The following is a 24,100-nucleotide window of genomic DNA, read 5'->3' as shown; positions in this document are numbered from 1 at the left end:
GAGATGTGCTCAGTCCTCCATAGACAGAAGAGGGTATGTGTGTGCGTCAAAGGATAACATAACCTGCACACTAGAACCCAAGCTTCCACAACCCATGGGTTCGAACTAATGGCTCTTGGCTTTTTTTCCCCAGAGATGCTTCACCTTCATGGACAGAGGCTTCGTCTTCAAACAGATCAACAACTACATCAGTTGCTTTGCTCCTGGAGACCCCAAGGTAGCGTGGCTGTTGGGCACCATGGCTTGAGTCTAGCTGGCCCGTTCACGTCTGGAAATCCACCTGCTCTCTCAGAACTGTCTTTTTGTTCCTTAGCACATTCATCCCCTCTTGGATACGCTGGCATTCATCTGTGGGAATAAACATGACGTATTAGGGATCAAGTAAGAAATAGGCTTGCCTGACGGGGTTTTCTCATCATGCCTAGAATGCCTTAACAGCTAGACAACCCAAAGCCTGTGTGTTATTGATCACAGATCATTTACCGTGACCTTATTACTATATGATCTTTCCGAGAGAATTGTCTTCCTTTATTACCTCTCAGCTTACTAACTGAGAGGTTTTGTTTTGTTTTTACTGTATTAAATCTATAAGCTACTTGAAACCCTTTTTAGACATAGAGGAGCATAAACACTAAATGCCTTAAAGTCTGCTGAAGGCATTAATGAAGTGTGTTTGGTTTTCACACAAATCCCTGCAGCCATCCAACATCTGTAAAGAAGCAGCACTTCGTTCCCACAGGCGAAGGAACCAGCACTAAATGCCCATGCCCTTCACTTGTGATAGGTTTGCTAGAATCTTCTTTACAGCATCCAGGAAGGTTTTCACGTCTAAGCATTTCTTCCTGCAGACTCTCTTTGAGTACAAGTTTGAGTTTCTCCGTGTGGTGTGCAACCATGAACACTATATTCCTTTGAACTTGCCGATGCCATTTGGGAAAGGAAGAATTCAGAGATACCAAGGTAACCTGTCCCTGCATGGATTCCTCTTCAAATGAAGAGAACCGTACCATTTTAAATAAGAAAAGTATTGATTCAAATGCCAGCCCGTAGTTTGACTTTGTTCATGGATGAGGGGTATGTGTAATTTACGTTTCTAAAACTGTCAATAAAATCTTCTGTAGACACTGGCTTTCCAACAAACCCATGCAGATGAGAGGCAGGACTGAAGCCTTCTGGGCTCATCAGAAGTAAAACACCACGACTGCTTTTCACTTTAAGTTTATTTTACTTTAATAACAGGAATCTGTCTTATTTACTGCATTTATTTTTGTTTTGCTTTCCCCTCTCATAAATTAGCTTTTCTTCCACCAACTGTGGAGTCAAATGACAGCCCTGTAGGTAGGTGTGGGGCAGAGGCTGCACTTGCGTTTCCTCCATTAAAGACAGGAATGCAAGCGGCCACCCAGTGGCTTGTATGCTGTCACAACCCAGGAGACATGCTCCTGAGGTGCCTAGAGTCCCCAGCATTCTGTGTCAGGGGACAGAACAAAGCCGTGCTTCACCCCCAGATCACATCCCACCACCCCCGCACAGCTCTTGTCCGTGGAAGCTACAAGAGCTTCAGGCGCCTGGCTTTTCCGTGAGCTTTTGTGTTTGCATGCTGAGTCTCATGAGCTGCTCTGGACCCCCTAAGTCTGAAGGGACTTGAGCTCAGCGAGCTTTCAGCCTCACTGAGGAGAGTGAGTTCTGTACGTCGGTTTGCTGGGGTCATGTGCCAGGCTCGCACCAGGCACAGAGACCATAAGTCGTTTTCTTCCCTAAGAGATTTAGGGGAGCCCCAGCCTTAGAGTTTAGCCTGCAGAAACTGTACTCAGAAAAGCAGCTAAACACGATCATTCTGGAGAAGCAGATACCCTTCCTTTCTACTGACATGCTCTGTACGGACTTCTGTCTGTGTGTCGGGGAGACTTACAAGGACCTGTCAGAAAGGCTTTGGAAGACAAAGGGGGATCTGTAGGACTTCCTGGATAACGGTGTCAGCATACTGTCTCAGTCCTACTTGGTGCTTCCTTTGGGGGATGTGTATGCAACTGCTTTGACTGATCCTCTTTCAAGGGCATCCCTGTCTGCCTCCCTCCTCTCAGCATCGCTTGTGATGACGTGGGTGGTGCTTTGTACATTTCAGTTTTAGCTTAAGGAAGACATTTTAGAAAAGATGCAGAAATAACTCTCTTACTCAGTGAAGGCAGAATAAATAGCCTATGCGCTGGTGTGTCATTTAAAATGCCTTGAGTTTACTGTGGCCATAAAGGCATTGATATTGATAACCAGGGACTGGATAGCTGAACTGACAAAGTAAATGACATTTAAATCAATCATGTGTATTAATTCTCTCTTTAATGATGTGCTTTTATTAAATTGATCTCTACTTCTGTTAGTGCAATAACTTCATTTCTTTTTTAAAAAAACTTGTTAATAACATTTTTAATATAATTGCTGTTGTATCTTCTAAAAATTGGCGCTAAAACCAGTTCCACACTCAAAGTTCAGGGCAGCCGTTTGTGTCTGATTGGGGCTCCTGGAAGGATTTGATGTGTTAAGAAGTAGAGCAGCCTTGCAGTAGTGCCCATTTTCCTGTGTGAGGCAGTCTTATCACCTGTAGCTGCACACAAAATGGGCCCAGTGGCGTAGGCAGCCATGGACCCCCCCCTAACCCCCCAATCCTGGGTCCCGTCTGCCTTTTCTCAGATCTCCAGCTTGACTACTCTTTAACGGACGAATTCTGCAGAAACCACTTCTTGGTGGGACTGTTACTAAGGGAGGTGGGTACTGCACTCCAGGAGTTCCGGGAGGTCCGTGTCATCGCTGTCAGTGTGCTCAAGAACCTTCTGATCAAGCATTCTTTTGATGACAGATACACTTCAAGGGTGAGTAGTCCCCAGCGGAGGGAAGAACGGGTGATAAATGTTAATTTTAAGTGCTGTAAGGAAACGACCCACTAGATGAATCCTGTTAACAGGGCCCAGACTTTTCTCTTGCCAGTGTCACGTCGCCTGCCATCCAGTGCTCAGCCAGGGGACACACTTACCTTGTGTATCTTCTTTCCAGAGTCACCAGGCAAGGATAGCCACCCTCTACCTGCCTCTGTTTGGTCTGCTTATTGAAAACGTCCAGCGGATCAACGTGAGGGATGTGTCGCCCTTCCCTGTGAACCCGGGCAGTGTACGTAAGCAGGCTTGGTGACAACACCTCTGCTTAGGTCTTTTACCAGAGGGCTGTGGACGCTGACTTAGGACGGTGGAGTTTTATTCCCTCATGTGAACAGACAGTCAAAGCCAAGGAGTCTTCAGGACCACAGGGCAGCTACTGGTCTTGGTGGTCATTCCACTTTGTCTCTGTCTACCGGTGGTGTTCAGTCTTTGCGAACCCACCCCTTTTTTTTGTGAGGACACAAGTGGCTGAATTTACGGCCCACCCAGTATGACCTCCATTTTCAAGTAAGGTTATATGCTGTGGCTCCTGGTGGACATGAATTGAGGGAATTCACTCAGCCCACTACACTCTCTCCCTTCATTCTGACAGTGTCATACTGCAGGATACCCTTGGAAAATCACGTTTCTTCTTTGAAATGTTCTAGGATGTATTCATTCTTATTTTATGTGTGTGCTTCACCCACATGTACACATGCCTGCCGTGTACGTGCAGTGCTGTGAAAGCCCAAATAGGGCAGTAGCTCCCCTGAAACTGGACTTCATGCAGCCGTCCATGAGCTGTCATGTAGATGTGGGGGACCTGGGTGCCCTAGAAGAGTAGCCAGTGCTTTCCACCCATCCAGTCCTGGGCAATTGCATTCTGACCAAGATAGAATCAATCAATAAACCTTGAGCCTTGGCTCTATTAATAGCCTAATTTCATCTGTTTAGTAAATGGGAGTGGCGACACATTCCCACATTGTCCCACTGTTTGCCACTCTTCCCTTTAAATAGTATTCTAAGAGGGTCCAGGTTGGTAGCATTCATTTTTCTGTCTCGAGTCTTGTGGGCTTTATCTCCCCCAGCCTCACTGCTCTGACATTATCCTGGGTGGCCTTTCGCATGTGTTCCCTTCATATGTTCTCGGAGCAAAGTAATACAGGATGACACATGACCCCCCTGTCCTGTTCCAATGCTGAGGAAAATGAACAGAAGGTCTTGCTTTGGATTTTACCAAAGTCAAATCCACCTTCCTGATATAACTGTAAAATTAATACAGTTTCTCCCCTGACAGGGAGTCCCCATCTGAGCATCCAGAGACGGTAGCTGAAGCCTTTTATGAGGACAGGAATTACTGTTACTGCAGTTAGGAAAGGAAGGGCCTCCTTCCTCTGCAGGAGGAGAGGTGGGAAGTGGAGTGTGGCCAGAGCAAGATGCTAGCATCTGTGGCCTCCTCTGCTCTCTCCTTCTCTGGTCCCTCTGCCACCTCGTCCTTTGTATGCCCTATACATTGGCCTACCCATTCCACATGCTAAGCACGTCTAGCCGCTACATGTCCTCCCATCACTGTTTGCCTTCCCGCTTCAAGATCAGTTCATGAGGCTTGTTCAGCCCTCTCTAATAATTTCTTCCCTTCCCTTCAGCAGATCTCGAAGGACGAAGCCCTGGCCGTGCCTACCGGGAATCCACTCATGACTCCGCAGAAGGGAAACACACTTGACCACAGCCTGCACAAAGACCTCTTGGGTGCCATCTCCGGCATTGGTAATGATCCTTGCTCTTACCAGCCCTGTCCCGTGTCACCCAAACGATCTTTACTCTCATAAGTCCTTAATGGTGAATTAGGACTTGGACTTTCTGCCCTAAATATTCTCCTGGTGTGGTGCTTCACGAGTGAAATCTTTCAGGCACTGCAATCAGGGATCTTGTGAATCTGAAACAGGGTCTCATGGACATGCTGCCGGGTTACCTTTTTTTCAGTGCTTCCTCAGTTGATTGGCTTTTAAATCTTCAATATTTGTTATGCTTTTGGAAGCAGACGATCTGCAGGTATAGGGGTGAGTGGAGGATTGCATTTAATGATGGGACAGATGAGATGTGACAGTCTTCTTCACATCTCTGAAGGAAGTGACAATTTATGGCTGAATTCAATCCTAGAAATCAATTTTCAAAACTCTTCTATTCTTCCCCCTTCTTCCCATGAAAAACAGCCCCATGAGAAGGAAAACAGATGACGTAAATCAAGACTCAGACAGAGACTCCTCTCTTCGAAAAAATGCACCCGTCTACCTTCTGACCAATTAAGCTGCAGCTTTCTAACGATAATGATGATACACTCGGGGCCACACTTACACACAGGCTCACAGATGTGATCTAAGGATTTTAGTAGGGGGTTTGCAGTCTGATCATCTCCGGTTCCCCTCTGCTAACCACACTTTGGATATGAAGCATTCTACTGTGGCTAGTGGTCACACCACCCACTGATGCTTCAAATCCATGGGGCAGAAAAAGTCATGCCTTTTCTCTAGGCATAAATTTTTTTGCAACCTATTTTTAATTAGGGTTCATCCTCTCCCCTAGCCCACCACCCAGCAGAGGTGGTGGAAGATAAACGTTATTGGGAATGAGGGAAGTGGACTGGTTAAGCAGTAGTTCTTGGGGGTGAGCTCCATCGTCTTTGGCAGCAGTGCAGCCCTGCAGCAAACAGCAAACATGACTCAGCGGCTGCAGTCCAGTCCTCTGGGCAGGCGGACGGCACACACAGACCAGCGGCTGCAGTCCAGTCCTCTGGGCAGGCGGACGGCACACACAGACCAGTGGCTGCAGTTCCATCCTGAAGAAATAGCAAGGCTCTCCAACTGGCTCAGAGTGAGGCCATGGAAGAGGCAAGCTGCCGTAGGAACCTCAGGAGCAGTTCTGAGTTTCTCTCAATTTTGTTACAAGTTGAGCTCAACAACACTATGGAGAATAGCAACACAGAGCAAACCAAGCCAATGCTCAGGGCTCTTCCCCACTGTCTGTGGGGTCATATTTATTCTCCTTCATCAAGCCCCTTTTCATATTTGCTGTGTCCAAACATCCTTTCAATTGTGTCTGCTTCAGGAAAACATTCTTTCACCCGTGCGCCCCAGCAAAACATCATTTGACATAGCTAACTTTCTAAAGACCCTAGAAGTTTCCACTTTACTTTATCCACTAACCTACAGGACTAAACCATGCTCCTGAACCTACGCTCTTAGCTTCTCTGGTGTTAATACGTCACTTTCCAGAGAAGACAATGAAATGAGAGTGGACTGTGACCCTGGTGAGGCCATGCAGCACCTAGATTTACCCCGCACCATCAGTGCTAGTCCTGAAGCCCATTTGTTTTCATGCAAAATCTTCATGGTTACATCCCCCTCCGTGTGTGTGTGTGTGTGTGTGTGTGTGTGTGTGTGTGTGTGTGTTGTATTGGCTGCTGTGGGCCGTTTCCTCTCTTTTGGGGCCTGCACACATGTTTCTGGCCTGCTCTGCACAGATGCTAAGCCACTGCTGTGAGCGGGGAGGTGACCTTTCGTGTGTTTGCTACAGTGGTTCTAGCACTATCTTGGCCCAGACAGGTGTGGTTTTGCATCGGGGCCCCACCAGTACCTGGTTGCCTCTGCTGAGCATCAACCTTGCAGCCCGTGTGTCCTTAGCTCTAAGCTATCAGTGTCAGAACATAAGAAGCAGGCAGGGTGATTGCCGTGGGAAATATGTGCTACCATTGTTAGACCTCAGTTGTATTGTGCATCCTTGGTTCCTAATTCACTCCTAGAGTCAAGTGATGAGCCCACCAATGCATTTGAATGTCTCACTGTTCTGTCCTCTCTGGCTGGTACTGACAGTTCCACAAGGGGACATCATAGACTACGAAAGTGATCAAGCCACAGTGGCTCGGTATTTTGCCCATTTGATTCTCTTATTCAGAATTCAGTGTTAGGATTCAAATGGCAGCGAGGGACTCATACTGCTGTGCATACGTGGTGCAGTCGTGAAAAGGCCTTGGGTCTGATCTGGTCACTCTTCATTTGCTATTGATTTTCCAGACCCAAATCTGCTTTTGCAGCGCTCGCTACAGCACGCTTCTTTACACTTGGCTCTGGCTCTGTGTGCTCCCCACCAATCCAGGGAAGCCCCACCCGGGAACCAGCTTCTATAGGCTTGGGTCGGGTTTTATTCTGGATGCTACAGTAGCTGCTACTCCTCAGGGAACCTCGAGATGACCTAGGAAGCTGACCCTTCCAAGCAAACGTGAGGAAATTATTCATCATGCTACCAACCACTGGGAAAACAAGTCCCTCAAACATCTTCAGAGCATGCAAATGAGGATTTCTAGAACTGATTCCTGGATAAAAAGCTCTCTAGATTCCATGTGTTTTAGAGGACGACCCCTCCCACCTCATAGTTCCCCTCCCACCTGTTCCACATTAGGCTGTTGGAAAAAACGGACGTGGGATGAGCCAAAACTGTTTTGTTAGCGTGTTCTTTAAGGTCTTTAGAACAGATTCCCTGTGACCAGGAGAGAGGGCTCAGTGGTTAGCGCTTGCTGCTCTTGCAGGGGACTTAGGTTCCCTTCCTGGCACCACTGGCTCTCTGTAACTTCAGTTCCCAAGGATCCGATGCCCACTTGTGGCCTCTGTTGGCCGGTACACGTGCCAACATGTGTACATGGGGCAGGCAAAAGCCGCTACACACATAAAAATACTAATGTTTGAAAGCATTCCCTGTGAAAGTGACATTATAAAACCCAACACTGTGCTAATTCATGAAATAAATGTACAGGAATAAAATTAGTTTTTAAAGCCCAGGTGGTAATGGTGTACACCTTTAATCCCAGCACTAGGGAGAAAGAAGCAGGTGGATCTCTGAGTTTGAGGCCAGCCTAGTCTACAGAGCAAGTTTAAAAAACATTTGGAAATATTTCAAAACAGAGCCCTTCCCTCGGTGAGGGCACAGTACACACATTCTGAGAACAAACCGGCAGGAATGAGTTTGAGTTACTGCATTTACATCCGTTTGCTTAAATTAGGAGTACAGTTTGGAATTGGTTTGAAAGTCTGAGAGTGGTGGGTACAGTGTCCATTTCTTGACCCCTTTGGCCTGACTCGTGTCCTGCTTCCACTCTGAGCTATGGTTGTTTTAAGAGAATCGTAATTACCATGTGGTCATAGCATACGTTTCTTTACTCCCTTTAGAAGAGCTGTCACCCATCCCTGTGACAGCACAGTGCTGGGGTCCTGCAGCCTGGCAGGTACTTTACAGTGAATGCTGGAGAGAGAGAAGGATTCACATGCACATCATGTATCTTTAATCAAGATAATTAAACATCATCTCCAGTTGTCTGACAGTAGCATTACCCATGAAATTTAAAAGTATGACAGCTAAAAGACATAGAAAAACAGGTGACTTGTTCTATCTGTCCATCTATCCGTCTGCCCATCCATTCATCTGTCCATCTGTCCTATGTAGAAGTGTCCCAGCCTGTGTACAGAGCCCATTTTCGTACTGAAATCTACAGTGGCCTGCTGTAGGTTTGCAGTAGCTGCAGCTCACAAGGCCTCGGGTGTCTGCAGAGCCTGCTCTGTCGGTTCACAGGATGCCAAGTCCAAAGAGTTGTTTTTAGAGTGCAATTTATTTAATCTTATCTAAGCAGGAAGCCAGTTCGTTACTTTAAGAACATCTCCATAGTTCAAAGCTGGAAGCCAGTTTCTACCTTCAAATACTATTGTTTCATAAATGCCAAAATGTTATTTCCAAGTGACAGTTCCTTCCTTCCTCTTTAAACAGACACAGCCAGATATTTTCAGTTTACAGGTTAAAGGTGGATCTAACTGTCATAGTAATTTTTTATGGTATCTCCAAGTCAAAAGTAGTAACATTGTTTATCGGAATTGGCTTGTCTGGTTACAGTTCTGTTTATTCAGGCCTTAAAAAGCAAACAATACTCATATCCCAGCAGCTTAAAAGACCTTTCACAGATAGTATGCATAAATTATGGAGGAGATAGTTGTATTTGTGGCTTCAGGCTGTTATTAGTGGGTTGCTCATGTTTGGTGGATACTCAGCCTCCATACTCTGGGAAAAAAAAAAATTCCTTCTCTGTTTTCACTTCCTGTTTCATTCACACTGTTGCCCAGAACTTGTTTTTTATCACAGCAAAATACTAGGACAGTCCCTCTGTAGAAATGCAGTTCCTGGCCAGCACCCAGTGTTACTGTGGGTCCTCAGATTTTTACAATGTCCCGTCACACTTCCTGGGAATATCCAGGGCCAGTTTGCCATACAGGTTGCACGCTATAGGTTTATGATATAGTTTCCTTTTTGATTAAATGTCTGAGATGGATTTATCCTTTTTTCTTCTTGAATCCCATTCTGAAACAATGTATAGTACAATAATGTATGTGCCAATAATACAGATGATGTGTACTCACCTGGTTCTTCAAAGGGTGATGTAATGAGAGGCTGCAAAGATGGCTCAGTGGTTAAAAGCATTTGTTGCTCTTGCAGAGGACCTAGGTTCAGTTCCCAGCACCCACTTGTCAGCTCACAACAATCTGTAACTCCAGTTCCAGGGCATCTGATGCCTTCTGGCCTCCACAGGCACTGCACACACATGGTGTATGTATGTACATACACACATACATACATACATACATACATACATACATACAGCAAACACAAATAAAAAGTTTTAAAGTGAAATAATTGAATACATCTCTTGAGCCACGTGACCTTATAAAAAATTAATGTCCACAAAAACAATTCCTCTTAAAATTTAGTGTTTATCTTCATTTCGTGCTGTCTAACCAAAACTTGGTCTTGCTTTACTTTCCTCTTAGCTTCTCCGTATACAGCTTCAACCCCCAACATCAACAGTGTGAGAAATGCCGACTCAAGGGGCTCTCTCATCAGCACGGACTCGGGGAACAGCCTTCCAGACAGGAACCCCGAGAAGAGCAACTCCCTGGACAAGGTGATTTCTTCCCGCTTAAAACAGGGTTTCTGGGGGCTGGGGATTTAGCTCAGTGGTAGAGCGCTTACCTAGGAAGCACAAGGCCCTGGGTTCGGTCCCCAGCTCCGAAAAAAAGAACCAAAAAAAAAAAAAAAAAAAAAAAAAACAGGGTTTCTGGTCCCTAGTGGGGGTAGCCAGTGTAACCTGCCTCACATTCTGCTGTCTATTACATGCAACCTTCTGGGTGTTTTTAAACCTCCGCCGACACCCAGCAGTTGACAGGAGCCTTTCCTGGGATTGTGGCTCAGTCACCATCTCTGTGTTAGCGTGCTGCTGGTGAGGGCAGAGCCTTCTGCACATCAGGCAGGCAGGCGTCCTGAAGCTCCACATCCCTGGAGTCCCCTGAAGCTCTGATCTATGTCCAGGGCCTCAGATCTAGGCAGTGTTTACATGAAGCAGGCGGGAGTGAATGATTCTGGTGTCTCTTAGAGTCTCTGTGCTTTAGGTCCAAGGCCAGCAAAGCAGATGGATCGATCTTACCAGAGCCATGGCTGACCTGCTCTGGTTGGCTGTACCCACCCCTAACACTCTTTCCTCTTCTTTTTAGATCTTTATCCTGTATTTTCTATTACCATAGCCTCATTCTATCTGGAACTTTGTAAGAAAAGGTGAAGGTTGATAATAACTTGGAACCCTGGTAGCGTTGTTTCTCTTGGGGCTCTGTGTCCCTAAGTTACTTTGAATTATAAGAAAGCTTTCTGCCAATTATCAAGCGAGCCATTTAGAGAAGCATTCCTTATGAGAACGTCCTCCCTCAACCCTAGCATCTGGTTTGTGATCCAATCACAGACACAGTGATCTTAAGCTACACTTGTGTGAGCCATGACCGTGTCAGCCCGGGTCTGTCACAGTGTGTTGAATTTCCCCTTGACCCCAACATGCCTCCGTGTAGAGGGACAAGCTGCTGCGGAGGCACTCTGCCTGTGTGGTGCGCAGTACCGAGGAGGAAGAGAGCTGCCGGTCAGCCAGGAAACACCGGGTCACTGTGGACTTCTCCCTTCTCACAATTCCACCTTTGCCGGAGGAAACTTTGCATGATGTGCCCGTGTTCTCCGTGCAAGAAGTACTGAGTTTTCTTATCGGCTCTTGACGCTGGTGTTTGAGGTCCCGCAGCCTTTTACCACTAATAACTCCCACATTTCTCAATTAGAAACCACCACACAGCTTATTAGTTGAACCTGCTTGTTGTATATATTTTTTTTAATTGATCACCAACACCTTGGGGGAAAAAACATCTTTTTTTATATGATTTTTTTCCCACTTGGTAACTGGCACAAAAGAAAGGAAAGAAAGTTCTTGACTTAGATCGGAAACACAATCTGGAAGGGTTATTTTTAATCTGCTGTATCTTTCACGGGGAGCCGAGATTCTTACTCGGATGTGAACCTGCTTCTTAGTGGTAAAAGCGCCTTCTGCCCCATCCTCAGCCCACGCTCCCCGATCCTGGGGTCAGACTAAGCTGATGATGGGGAACCTCAGAGTGTAGGGTGGGCGGCGGTGCCCTACTGATGTGTCCTGTCGGGTGTTTCTCCTTCTGCACCCTGAGAGGCAGGCGGCTCCTCAGGCTCACCCTGGTGTTTAGAGGCACCTTTGGGGTCTTTGCTCCCATGGCAGATTCTCGTGCACGTGCTTTCTTTTGCATGAGATTTGACCAAGTTTTCTTTTCTTTCTTTTCTTTTTTTTTTTTTAACCCCCTTGACCTCATGGAAACCACTCCTCGGGTGAGACAGGTTTGTGCCTTCCGGCTTGTCCCAGGAGGCCGCAGCAGTTGTGTGTTGCACCCCGGTGAGGGGCATCTCTGTGAACCTGTGTCTGTGGGCTACCTACCTCTCTTTGCAGTTGTGTGATCTGACTCAAAGTTAAAGAATCCTTCTCTTCGAAGGAAGATGTGTACATTGTAGCATAGAGAACTTAACCGCATTCCCTTCCAGCAGCAGCAGAGCGGCATGCTGGGAAATTCTGTGGTCCGCTGTGACAAACTGGACCAGTCTGAGATCAAGAGCCTGCTGATGTGCTTCCTCTACGTGTTGAAGAGCATGTCTGACGGTGCGTAGAATTAAAACATGGAAGTGTGGGGCTGGGGATTTAGCTCAGTGGCAGAGCGCTTACCTAGGAAGCGCAAGGCCCTGGGTTCGGTCCCCAGCTCCGAAAAAAAGAACCAAAAAAAAAAAAAAAAGGAAGTGTTTTGTTTTCATTGTTTGAATAACAAAGTATTTCGGTGGTCATAGATGAAAATGTCACATAGTTAAGGGAATTTCTTGTTTTTTAATGTGTATTAATTTGCTACATGCAGTAGGAATATAAACCTTGATGTGGAGAATTAGTTGCTTTTATTCTAGCAAATAAACTCTACAATGGCACTGGGATCTCTCTTTAACACAGCGTCTCACTCAGCCCAAACCAGACCTCTGCAGGTGAGAGTGGCCCTGAAGTTCAGGTCCTTCGCCTCCCCCTCCAGAGCCCTGGGTTAGGCCCCAGCCTCCACAGCTGTTTCCCCATTTGTGCCATGACAAAGACTGAAACCAGAGATTTCAAGAGGTGCCCCACTCTACAAAACCCAGGGTCACAAAAATATTCTCCATAGTTTCTTTTTTTTTTTTCCGGAGTTGGGGACCGAACCCAGGGCCTTGTGCTTCCTAGGTAAGCGCTCTACCACTGAGCTAAATCCCCAGCCCCTCATAGTTTCTTTAAAGGGTAGCATTTAAACATTTCCACAGTCAACCCTGGAAATCTACCGAGTCTTGGTTTTGTGTGTGGTGTATTGGCAGCTGGGAAGAGGCCCTGGAAGGTAGTTTATGGAGAAACAGTGGTGTCAGTCAAACAGCACTCCCGCCCCTTTTCCCTTTCACTTTATGAGCACCTGTGCTCCTCCCTCAGGCTCTCTCCTTCCCTAGTTGCCCACATCCAGAGCCAGGACTAACAGGGACGCTGCTGGCTACTGGCCATTCTGCCTGCTGTATGGGGGCAGCAGCTGAGCTCGGAACTCTGCAGGCAGAAGTTCACACCCTCACTGTTAGTCAGACGAGTCAAACGGCCCCTTAGAGCGCTGTCCACTTGGATGCAGCCTACTTCAGCCATGACTCTTAGGGAAATGGGAGACGTGCTTACCTTACCTGAGAGCCTGGTGCTACATCTGGAAATGAGAACTCCAGTGCTCCAGGTAGGATCAGAGTGAGGATTGCACGACCACTGTGAAATCAGGACAGCCCCTTCCCTCCCCGCCACCACCCCGACAGGTGTGACAGAGTACAAAGTGCAAACCCACACACAGCCCACAGTCTTTCTGCTCATCGAAGGCTCCAGGGAGTTGGCCATTTTTCTAGAGGAAAATCTCTTTACCTGATTTTCAGCTTTGTATGAAAGAGAGCTGAAGGATTCACATATCAAATGAGACTACTTTTTGTTCAGTACCCAGCCGAGGGCTCACATAGAGATTCAAATGTGTTTAGCTTGTAATATCCTCTATCTCGAGAATTTCTCCTACAGATGTAACTGGTTTGCCCACATAAAACCCATGTGACAGGACTTCAGCAAAGCATGCTTATAATAGAACAAACACAGAAAGAAAAGCAGAGCTGTATGCCCAACAGTAGAAATTGGTTCTTTCCATTTTGGTAAACCCATAGAGAGTACTCTGCAGCTTGGGAACAACTGAGTAGAACTGATGTATATTGTTCTTTTAAAACTCAAGGGCAGGGCCCAAAGAGACGGCTCAGCTGTTAGAACATGTGCTGCTCTTGCAGGGGACCTGAGTTCACTTTCCAGCACCTACATTGGAAAGCTCCCAGCAGCCTGTGACTCCAGCCCCTGAAGCTTCTGGCCCCCGAAGGCACCTGTACTCGTGTGCACACACCCAACACACACACACACACACACACACACACACACACACACACACACACACTACACATAATGGAAAATAAAATAAATCTAAAATTACTTTAAGAACAAAACAGCATTTTCACTTTCAACAAACTCCCTGAAGAGGAAGGAAGGGTTTTACGGAAGGAAACAGAGAGGCGACGATGGATTATTAGCCTCTCGTATTTGAGAGCACATCGTGCTCAAGTCAAATGAGTAGTCTTGTACTGTCATGTAATGCTAGGTAATTTATTATTGAAGCTCTGGAGTTCAAATGCTCTTTGGCTTGAATAAGTCTGCCCTGTGCTGTGCAAGAGAACCCACCAGTATGGTTCGCCTTCTGATCAGATATAAAACTGGCAGCAATGGAGACCTTCACTCTGGGGCCTCTCCCTCTTGTCATGATACGAATTTATCTATAATGCATATAATGTATACTGTGATGCTGACCAAATGAATTCTTACTTTTAGATGCCCTGTTTACGTACTGGAACAAGGCTTCCACTGCTGAACTGATGGATTTCTTTACCATATCTGAGTGAGTGCTTTATCCTTCCCTGTCTCCTCTCAGCCTTCCTAGCTAGGATGTGTGAAGCACACTGTGCCCTCACACAGTTTCCTTCAAGAGTCAGTCAACAGTGGCCGGCCTTAATATATTGTGAACAATTGTTTGTGGCCACTGAGATACCTCAGTGGTTCAGCCACTTTGATAAAAGTGCGCAAAATGTATTCTCCGTGTCAGTGGCTACTGTCTTTTCTAAGTTAAATCTAGAGCCTATTTTATCTCTTCAGGGTAAGTTTCTGATTCCTTTTAAGCTCATTATTTTTAGAGACACGGATCCATAGCACCTTTTCTATAACTGCTTAGGGCAGGTAATTTTTCAAATTCAGATATTCTGGTTGGTTGTTTCTGAAAATTTACAGTTAGTGTTTCCCAACCCACAATAGCTACATCTCAGATAGCGCCCTTGTTCAAACACATTATTATATCGATTGTAAAAGAAAAAAAAGAGCCTTCAATCCTATTGATTATGGTAATTGAATACATTGCAACGTAAGCAGCTTCGTGTCTGAAATACATTCAAAGAAACTCAGCTGGAAACCTTGTTCTCTGGGTTTTGTAGATATGGGAATCTGAGGGGAAAGCCCATGGATCTGGCCTGCTAGCAAAAATGGTTTAGTCTCATGACTGCTCCCAGGATTGGAAATTGCCCTCAGTTAATCCGGAGAACCCATCCTGTTAGTTGACTCGTATTAAAAATGTATGATCTTTAAAGATTCAGTTTTGTAGTTTTACTCAAAACGAAACAAGAGAGTTCTGTATCTGATGCCAGTAAGGGACCATTCCACACACTTGGGCCAAAAGAGAGAGCTCAACGTGTAGACAGACTCGTACGAGAAAGGAGTAACTCTCGGTGGCATGGAAGGCCTCCTACACCTTCTGAGACACGCTGCCCTAGGGCGAGTCTGGCCACCCTGAGTGAGTAAATACTTTTGTTCCATTCCATCTACAACTGCAGTTCTGATGGCCACACACGTGGGCCCCCCTGATTTGTTAGTGCTCTCCTGTGGATGGAGAATGACCTAGAAGATTCCTATGGAAGCCACGAGCTAAGGGCTAGTGATCTGGTACTTTCTTCGTTATTGTTAATAGGCTTCAAACAGTGTCTTAAATAGTTTTATCTGTACACTCTCTGATGGTTCCCCTCTGTCTGCAGAGTGTGCCTGCACCAGTTCCAGTACATGGGGAAGCGCTACATAGCCAGGTACTGTGGGATGTCCTGTGAGCTGGCGGGCCGTTTTCTGTGAGGCTGTGTGGTAATGGTCGTCTGTGGTGATTGGCAGGTGCCAGCAACCTTGGCTTGCTACCACGGAGTCTGTCACCAGATCACTACATTCCTTCTGTCTGGTTTTGTCTCATGGTCCCCTCTCAGACTGACTGACTGTCCTGTTGCTAACTTCCTTCTGCCTTGATTTCTAAATCCTAACACTCTTTCTTCGCCATCTCTCTCTTCTCCATACTTTCTAGTCATAATTCTCCCTCAGTGAGTTCTTGTCCCCGCTCCCAAACAAAACCGCTGATTGTCACTTAGCCCCTCTTTCTCTTTCTTCCATAATTAAGATGATGCTATTATCCTGCATCAAATTTGTGTGGATCGTCACCGGCCTTTAAAATGGAACCCTGTTGTCTTACTCTGACCAGCCAGTGTGTTCTTGTCTAGCCAGAACTCTGTTGAATGTCGTGGCCCCCTCCCCACTGACCTGCCATGGCCTAGACCCTCTGTCTCAGGAGAGCTGCAGGCTCCTCACAGACAAACAGCCACACAACTCCTTCCCTAGAGCATTTCCTCCCTGAACATCTTACCACTACCATGTCCTTCCCCTGCCCAATAGCCACCCTGTGTATCTGCTGTGTGTCCTTCTGTGTCGGGACGGATGAGGGTAAGGGGGTGGAGAGGGGTAAGGGGAATGGGGGCAGTGGGGGAATCAGAAGCATCATAGTCTTCTAGTTTTTTTTAACAGTTTGATTATAAACAAACTACGTTTGTTTTAAGAAAGTCTGCCAAGCTTAGATTTAATTGCAGTGTGTTTTCTTGTGGTTTGTAGCAGTGAAACAGAACAGATATTAACATACACTGTTTGAGTGTAGTTGGCCCAGACACCAGCTCTGTCCCTGCTGGGGACAGACCATAACCTTTCAGGATCATGTTTTACGTTCAGAAATGAAAGCTTGTGTCCTCTTTTAAAAAGAAACAAATTTAGCGAGAGCACTTTGCATTTTCCTCTATTAATATTTTGTTTTAACTAAAATGTATTTTTTAAGTTTCTTAGCCTTAACCTCAATTTTTAATCACCACAGTAACTTTATGTTTATTTTTGAGTACAAAAATGCAAGTATGTACAAGGTGCCTTATGCCAGTAAACGTGTCCTGACTTCCACTCTCTTGTACTGCCCCATGAGGATGGGCAAGAGGTGCAGCCGCTAATCACCAGAGAGCTCTGTGCTTGGCAACCGTCAAGCCCTCTCAGCAGTCACTGCCAGTTACGTCATGGTGAGGCATCTGGAGAATGTTCTGCCAAGTAGGAGAAAATGCCTGAGCCTAAGCTGGTAAACGTGGGAAGCTGGCAGTTTCTTCCCTGACAAAATATTGTAGAATAGTTTGTAAAGCGGCTCTTCCATTCCCTCCCCACAGTAGATACAAATTTAACGTTTAGAGGAAAATTTGTCACTTGCAAGCCCCTGTACACACTTGCATATAATGAGGACTGCTTGAGAAGGCGGGAGGCGGGATCAGAGGCGGTGTTTTCTTTGTCCCTTGCACTGTGGAAACATCCGTCCTGCTTTATATAAAAATTGTCATGGTTTCCGCTGCATGTGACCAAGAGGTCGAAACCATGACATGAACATTGTCAGTGTTTGCCCTGCACCACGGTTGTGTGAACACCGTGCCTTCTCCTTCACTGGGAAGTCACCCCGAAGCATGCAGTTGACGGTCGTCCATGCATGTTCCTGTTCTACACAGTAACACAGTGAGGGGCTTGGTTGGCTCCGGGACGGGGGACAGGTGTCACTCCTGCTCTAGTCAGGTTCTGTCTGCTCTGGCAATGGTACACCGTAGGGAAGTGAGCTATCTGACTGCTAACCCAGACACTTTTCTGTTTTCTCTACTTGACTGCTTGACAAGTCTAACAAAGTGTGTGACTCTTCCTCCTGCTTGGGTAAGACTTATGTGTTGAGCTTCCCCATCTAACCCCTGCCATTGCATGTGTGTCTTCTGCTTCTTTTGGTGAATTTTTTTTAATTGGCATAATGGTCTGCTCTTGCCATGTATAATTCAAGGAGGCTTGCAATGTTTTCTTAGTTGTCAGAATACTGCCTGTTACCCCCATGCTGGAGGGATGCCCTTTGAAGAGCTACAACTCTCTCGTAACGAGGAGGACTCTCTGCCTCGGCTCGGTTTTGCTGCTTTGAGGCCTCGTGGCTTTGCTGTGCACCGTGTCAGATCCACCGGCTGACTGTGTCCCTAGCCACATGGCTGCCTGACTGCCCCCGTACCGTGCTCCAGCTTCATTAACCCTCCCATCTCGCTTGGTGTAATGCATCTAACGTTGCTTCTACCCGGTTTCACTCACGTTACAGGAGCCAGGAGGGGTTGGGACCCATAGGTCACGACCGAAAGTCTCAGACACTGCCTGTTTCCCGTAACAGAGCAGGGATGGCGCATGCCAGATTGCAGCAGCTGGGCAGCCTGGATAACTCTGTCACTTTTAACCACAGTAAGTCCCATGCCAAACCGTCGCAACAGCCAGCCAGCCAGCCACCTCAGAAGGGAGAACCCCGGCCACGCTGTACCACGCCACCAACTTGATTTTTCTTCCAGAGCAAAACAAATAGGAAGAAGAGTTCCCTCCTTGGAGGAGAGTCCTGAGCAGTGGGGGTGACAGAATGTGGAGCCCAATCAGCTACAGCACCCAAAGTGCCCAAACTCCAGGCAACTCCAGCAGCTCCAGTAGCCAGACGTTGTCCCACATTTGAGAATTCAATGCACGCACACTTCATTGATTTTATTTTACCCTCTTTTCCTCCTGGCACACCTGGGTCAGATCCGTTTGCCTCTCTTGCTTGGTGCATGTAATTGGTCGAGCACCCACATTCTGACATTCCGCCTGCAAAAGAATGTTAAGCCCACGAACCGATGTGTGAGGTGTGGAAAAGCATCCAGTAACAAAGTGACTTTTTCTGTGTTTTCAGTGTGAGAAAGATATCAAGTGTGCTTGGGATTTCTGTAGACAATGGTAAGATTTAATCAGGTTGGGGCTGCTTCACTCGCAAACCAGACCTTTCCATTCATCTTGCCTAACTGCGGGGCCTGCCTAACCTCATGGGAGAGATCTGCTAGTCCGAGGCTCCATCTTCCTAATTTACTTCTGTCAGTCACCATGTGACTCCTTCATGTGCCCCTGCTAGACGTTCCGGTGTCTGACTCTTCCCCAGGGTTTCTCAAAATAGAAAACCTGAAGGCACCGGCCCTGCGGCATGTGAACAATTAATACAGTCATCCTCGGAGTCTGACTTCCATCCCTGTTGCTTTCTCGAGGCCGTCCTTCTCTCTCCAAGCATGGCATAGCTAGTTCTTAGAAATTCATCTCTTCTCATCCCTGGCACGGTCTTTAATTCATGGTTCTTCCCACCACCTCTAACCACGGGGTCCACCCACTCTGGTTGTCATGCCTTTTCTTCGTGCAGGCTCAGTGTATAAACAATGTCCCCACCACCTTGTATTTGAAAGGTCGCACAAGTGAGAGCTCAAAGGCACAGCAGCGTGTCAGGTGTGGTGGCATGCTCCTCTAAAACTAGCACTCATAAGGGAGAGGGAGAGGGAGAGGGACGGATCTCTGAGGCTTGCTCAAGGCCAGACTGCTCTATACATTGAACTCAAGGTCAGCCAAGGTTGCGCGGTGAGGCCCTGTCTCCAAAAGCAAAATAAAATAAAATAAAATAAAGCAACAAACCAGTCCAGCAGCTTCCCTCACCTTAGCAACAAAGTTAAGCGCAACAGGGGCATCTCACAAGGCTTCACTTAAGCCAGGGTCAGGGTCACATCAGCCGCCTTCGGGACTGAGAGCCTCTCACACTTAGCTGCAGCATGCACCTCTACCGTTCACTTGGGGCTGTAACACTTGTGTTTTCAGCCCTTTGCCGCTTAGCTCAATGAACACGGGGTTAAAGCAGAGGAAGCCCAGGGTCTGTGGTCTTTACTGTCATTCCCTGTTTCCCTGTGCAGTAGAACGCAGTCCCCATGACATGCTGCGCCGCTGGCTGTCACCTCTCTGGCTATACACAGAGTAGTTTACAGCCTGTGGAGATGAACGCAGACACTGGAGGATTTTTACACAAGCAGAGGAAGGCTCTTTCTCAGAGGCAGACACCGTCAGCCTCCCGGTGCAGATGGATGCCTCAGCAGGAGCTTGAGTTACAGGAGGGAGACTGCCAGCTGCTCCCAGTGACAGTGAGCTGGGCTGCTTTCTCTTCTCCCTTCTTGCAGCCCACGGAGAAGCTGGTACGCTGCCTCCGTCCTTCCTCCCGTCAGTTCTCAGTGGCATCCTGTCCTCAGCCACGTCTCCTCCTGAGTTGTCAGAACGTCCTGCCCTCTGATTCCTCCCCTTCCCTGTGCTTCTCCAGTCCCTCCTCTTGTGAGTCTCTTCTCCCGTAGCTAAATGGCAGTGTCTTCCAGGACTCAGTCTTTCTCCCTGACCTCTAGTTCTTATGAGGTGCCTTTTACTCTTTCCCTCCACCACTTGTTTCAGCACGTGGAACTTGGCCAAAAACATGCTAAGAGAATGACTTTCTTACTGTATCCGTGTGTGCACTGTGTATGACTGTGCATGCATACCTAACTGTTCATCTCTGTTCAGTGGAAGCTTGGGGCCATGCATGCCCCTTTGCAAAAAAAACAAAGCAAAACAAAGACTCACATAGCAGTAAGTACAACGCCTTCTGTTGCCCCAGCCAACATGGGGTAGAGTCCATAGGTGAGCAGCCTGTCAGGGATAAGCAGAGGCTGAAGTGAACTTCCTTCACTTCTCTCCATGGCCATTTCTTCCCTTTTTGTCAGACCTCAGCTTGGCCAGCAGGGGGCAGCAGAGGCCTGTGACAAGGCCCATCTTCTGTAGGCCTTGACTGTGCTTTCCCTAAATCCTTGGAATATCCACCCTGTATGCTGCCTGTGGAACACTCGCGTTTCTGAAAGCAGTGTATCTTAGTAGGTCATCTGAGACGGCGGTCTGCCGTAATGAATGTTTACTGCAACCAAACAGGCTCCAATGTAAGTTCCTGCCTGAAGCCAGCTGTCTCGATGTCCTTAGAAGGGGCACAGGCATGGTTAGTTACGTGTTCGGGTGTTTCACAGTGTGCGGCTGCATACTTCGTGCCAGTTCACAGCCAGCCGGCACTTACTCTTCCCCAGAGAAGGAAAGCTGAGGCCGTGCTACTCTCGTGTGGGCTTGTGCCTCGTGGATCATGGCCACAGGTAGAGATAGCTCTGACCGTGTTTGTTTCCTTGTGTGGAGCAGGGGAGCTAGCGAACTGTACATCATTCTGCCACAGAATACGATTCTTTAGTCGGTGCCCCTGAGCCTGTGAGGAAACCTTCTTAGCAGTTAAATGGGAACAACTGACTACTGATCACTTCTTACACTTTTTACATAAAGTACATTGACCCCTCATAAAGCCACACGGCATTAGTTACCATAGCTAAGATGCTACACCCCCATTTGAGGACCCCTTTCATCAGGAAAGATTACTTGTCGTTTCCTGTTCGTTTATATCCCCAAACTTACTGGTTTTCTGGATTTGTATTGTAATCCAGAAGCGGGGAAAGTCAAAGTAAAAATATGGATTTTGGTTCCAAAATGGAGTCAGCCTTGGAAATGGAGTCAGCCTGTGAGACTGTGCATCTGACCCATCTTCTGCCTCACATGTCCTGACCATCACACAGGCGTATACATGTGGCTGTGGGACTCCTGTTTGCCCAAATCACCCTGACGCAGGGTCTCTGGGGAAGAGGTTTCGTACAAATGGAGTGTCGGGGAATCAGGTGGGATGGATGTGTAAGCACCCGTCAGGTTAATTACATTTAACAGATGATCGTGGGGGGCTCCTTGGTTTGGCCCCCTCTGAGATTTTAAAACAAACCTTGGTTCCCGGACGATGGCTCAGTTAACAAAGTGCTCTGCAAACGTGAGGAGCCCAGGTTAAGATTCCCAGTGTCCACATAAAAGCTGGTGTGTATCTGTAACCCCAGCCCTGGGAGTGTGGAGTCAGGGAATCCTGAGGGCTCTTTGGCCAGCCAGTCCAGCCAAAACTGCAAGCTCTTCTCAGGAAGAGGCTCTTCTCAGGAAGAGCCCTGTCTGAAGAAACAGTTAGAGGAGGAGGTGAGCTTGCTCAGCCCTAAGACGCTGCTAAACCTGACCACTTGAGTTTGCTCTCCAGGGCCCTCCAAACGTGCACACCTTTGCTTATACTCAGATAAAGAAATGGAATCTTGGGGTTGGGGATTTAGCTCAGTGGTAGAGCGCTTGCCTAGCAAGCGCAAGGCCCTGGGTTCGGTCCCCAGGTCCGAAAAAAAGAAAAAAAAAAAAAAAAGAAAGAAATGGAATCTTAAACTTTCTTACAAAGCGAGAGCCATAGAGGAAGCCACTCAGCGAGTTCACCACACATGCCTGCACCACACACAGACACTGTTTTAAAATTAAAACAAGTCTTACTGCAGGCACGGCAGAGGCTTGAAATTTTTACAGATTTGATCTGTGAAATCTGTAAATACTGAGGACTCCCAAACCAGCCTACCTTGTGCCACCTTAAGATGTCACCCTTAGGGTATACTTTTTTTTCTTTTTTCTTTTTTTTTTTCTTTTTTTTTTTTCGGAGCTGGGGACCGTAGGGTATACTTTTGATCCTACAAGGGTAGAGGGAATCCACACAGTGCTGCAACACACTACTGCCCCCCAGTGGACGTAGTGGTACTTTTGTGACTTTTAATTAATGTACAAAATTGGCTTCCTATGGCATTTTCGTGCCTGTATATTTTTATACTGTGCTCATATATGTACCTACCCCCAACACCCACCTCATTCCCCTCCCCTTATCCACAGAATTGCTGCTCTCAAGTGTTTGGATAGATGGTGGTGTCAGAGAAATTTTGTCATTACCATATTTCTGTTCATTTATACACAATTCTACACTTAAGCAGCCTGACATGTTGATTCTGCTTTAAAGGGACAATTCTATAAGAGAAAACAAATAAAATCACCTTTTAGCCATATTCCTTTCAGACTCTTAGCTCAGACCACAGCAGCTCCTTAAAGGTCCCTGTGACCTGTGCGCATGGTTTTGGCTGGCCTGATCACAGGCGTTGATGTTTTTGGCTTTGGTCCCCTCTTTCTGTAGTTTGTATATCTTTAACAGTATTCATCAGTACTTCATTCTTTTACTCTCTCTTTATCTTATCACACCCCACCCAGTACAGGAATGCCTTGGCTTATGCAAAGGGGCAGTGCAGATGTCCTTAATACACCCAAATGGCCATCTTTCTTTTCTCTAGAAAACTGCTTGTTTAAAAACAAAGAATTGGAATTAACATGATGTTAAACATATTCTATATTCTCATGAAAGGGTGACAGCCCTGAGACAGACAGACATCTGAGGTGGACAGAGAACCACAGATGTAAAAGCTCAAAACCACCTGTTGAAAAGCAAAATTGGATGACTATACTTGATAGAGCTTGCATGGCAGTCTTAAAGCATCTCTGTGGCTTTAAAAGCTCTGCTGTAGCATTTGTAGAACTATAACTCACATTTCAGTCAGAACAAAGTCCTACTATTCTCTTTTTTCTCCTGTTTGCCTGTATCAGTCCTCTGATACAGTGATCCAAATAGGAATTTGGAGTGTAGGTTCTGGGTTGAGGGGGCAGTTTCCATTAATCTCAAAGAAGTTCTATAGGTTTTCTGTACTTTATTTTGTGGATTGCTAAACTAATGCCTTCCTCTCTGGAGTATTAAAACAAAATGACCAATTAGTAAGTGTTGCTTTCTTAATTTCTCCTTGGAGAAAGTCATTATATTGTGTCCTGTTACATTGCCATCTTTCTGTATAAGCAAGACACCATGGTAACATCTTTACATCTTCTCTGTGTGTTTCTGCTAATACATCCCATTTCTTAATGTAATATCTCAAATTGTCAAACTGCATTTATATCATTACTAAATTGATTGTGCAGCCACTGTTGAAGACTGCAGTTAATGTTTAAATTGTGTATGATGAAGCTAAATTTACATGACAGTCTTTCTGGTTCTCTCCTTTCTGTAGGCATATCTTTCCAATATGCTGGCTTTTATGTTTGTCGTTAAAGCAAGTAGAGGACCATTTGCAGTACAGTCAACTCTCGATTATCACTTGCGATCTAGCTAAAGTCGGGCCTCGGTCCTGCCCACTTAATGCATATGCTGCTCATTCTGTACTAGGCACATTTTATGAACCTCACAATATTAATGAATGTATCCTCACTAAGCTCTTTGAAGTGTGGATACCTTTACCCCATCCTATAGATGGGGATGCCAAAGTGTGAAAAGGTTAGCTAACTCACCCAAAACCATACACAGATGAAGAAGTAGAGCTGGACTGAGTGACCAGCTATCAGCTGCATATCAGTTGCCTGTTACCTGTTTCTTGGGGTACTTGGAGCATTGTCAGCACTCTGGCCATTGTGACTGCTCAGCCATGCAGCTGATGGA

General features: G+C 46.5%; 1 protein-coding gene and 1 long non-coding RNA gene across 49 annotated transcripts in view; one reads left to right on the top strand and one right to left on the bottom strand.

Annotated features, from left to right (window-relative positions):
- Dock9 (dedicator of cytokinesis 9) overlaps nt 1–24,100 on the top strand; it is a 271,459-nt gene that overhangs the window by 188,273 nt on the left and 59,086 nt on the right. For 10 of the 48 annotated variants that reach the window (XM_006252503.5, XM_063274004.1, XM_039093015.2 and 7 more), the window contains exons 29-38: nt 134–217; nt 849–960; nt 2,689–2,867; nt 3,049–3,162; nt 4,559–4,676; nt 9,773–9,906; nt 11,877–11,991; nt 14,278–14,344; nt 15,525–15,572; nt 17,948–18,084. In XM_006252503.5, coding sequence (XP_006252565.1) covers nt 134–217; nt 849–960; nt 2,689–2,867; nt 3,049–3,162; nt 4,559–4,676; nt 9,773–9,906; nt 11,877–11,991; nt 14,278–14,344; nt 15,525–15,572; nt 17,948–18,084 — 1,108 coding nt within the window. Of the gene's footprint in view, nt 1–133; nt 218–848; nt 961–2,688; nt 2,868–3,048; nt 3,163–4,555; nt 4,677–9,772; nt 9,907–11,876; nt 11,992–14,277; nt 14,345–15,524; nt 15,573–17,947; nt 18,085–18,559; nt 18,604–24,100 lie in introns of those variants that run through there. The other 38 variants (XM_063274005.1, XM_063274003.1, XM_039093014.2 and 35 more) reach the window with 14 other exon arrangements.
- LOC134482163 (uncharacterized) lies at nt 18,138–23,237 on the bottom strand. Its single transcript, XR_010058236.1, has 2 exons — nt 22,246–23,237; nt 18,138–22,180 (listed from the first exon to the last, which is right to left on the bottom strand). It is a non-coding gene; the product is annotated as an uncharacterized LOC134482163 (long non-coding RNA).

Source organism: Rattus norvegicus, chromosome 15, assembly GCF_036323735.1.
Source record: "Rattus norvegicus strain BN/NHsdMcwi chromosome 15, GRCr8, whole genome shotgun sequence".
In the NCBI taxonomy this organism is placed as follows: domain Eukaryota; kingdom Metazoa; phylum Chordata; class Mammalia; order Rodentia; family Muridae; genus Rattus; species Rattus norvegicus.
The sequence above is the reverse complement of the archived record's forward strand: the minus strand, read 5'-3'. Positions and strand labels throughout refer to the sequence as shown.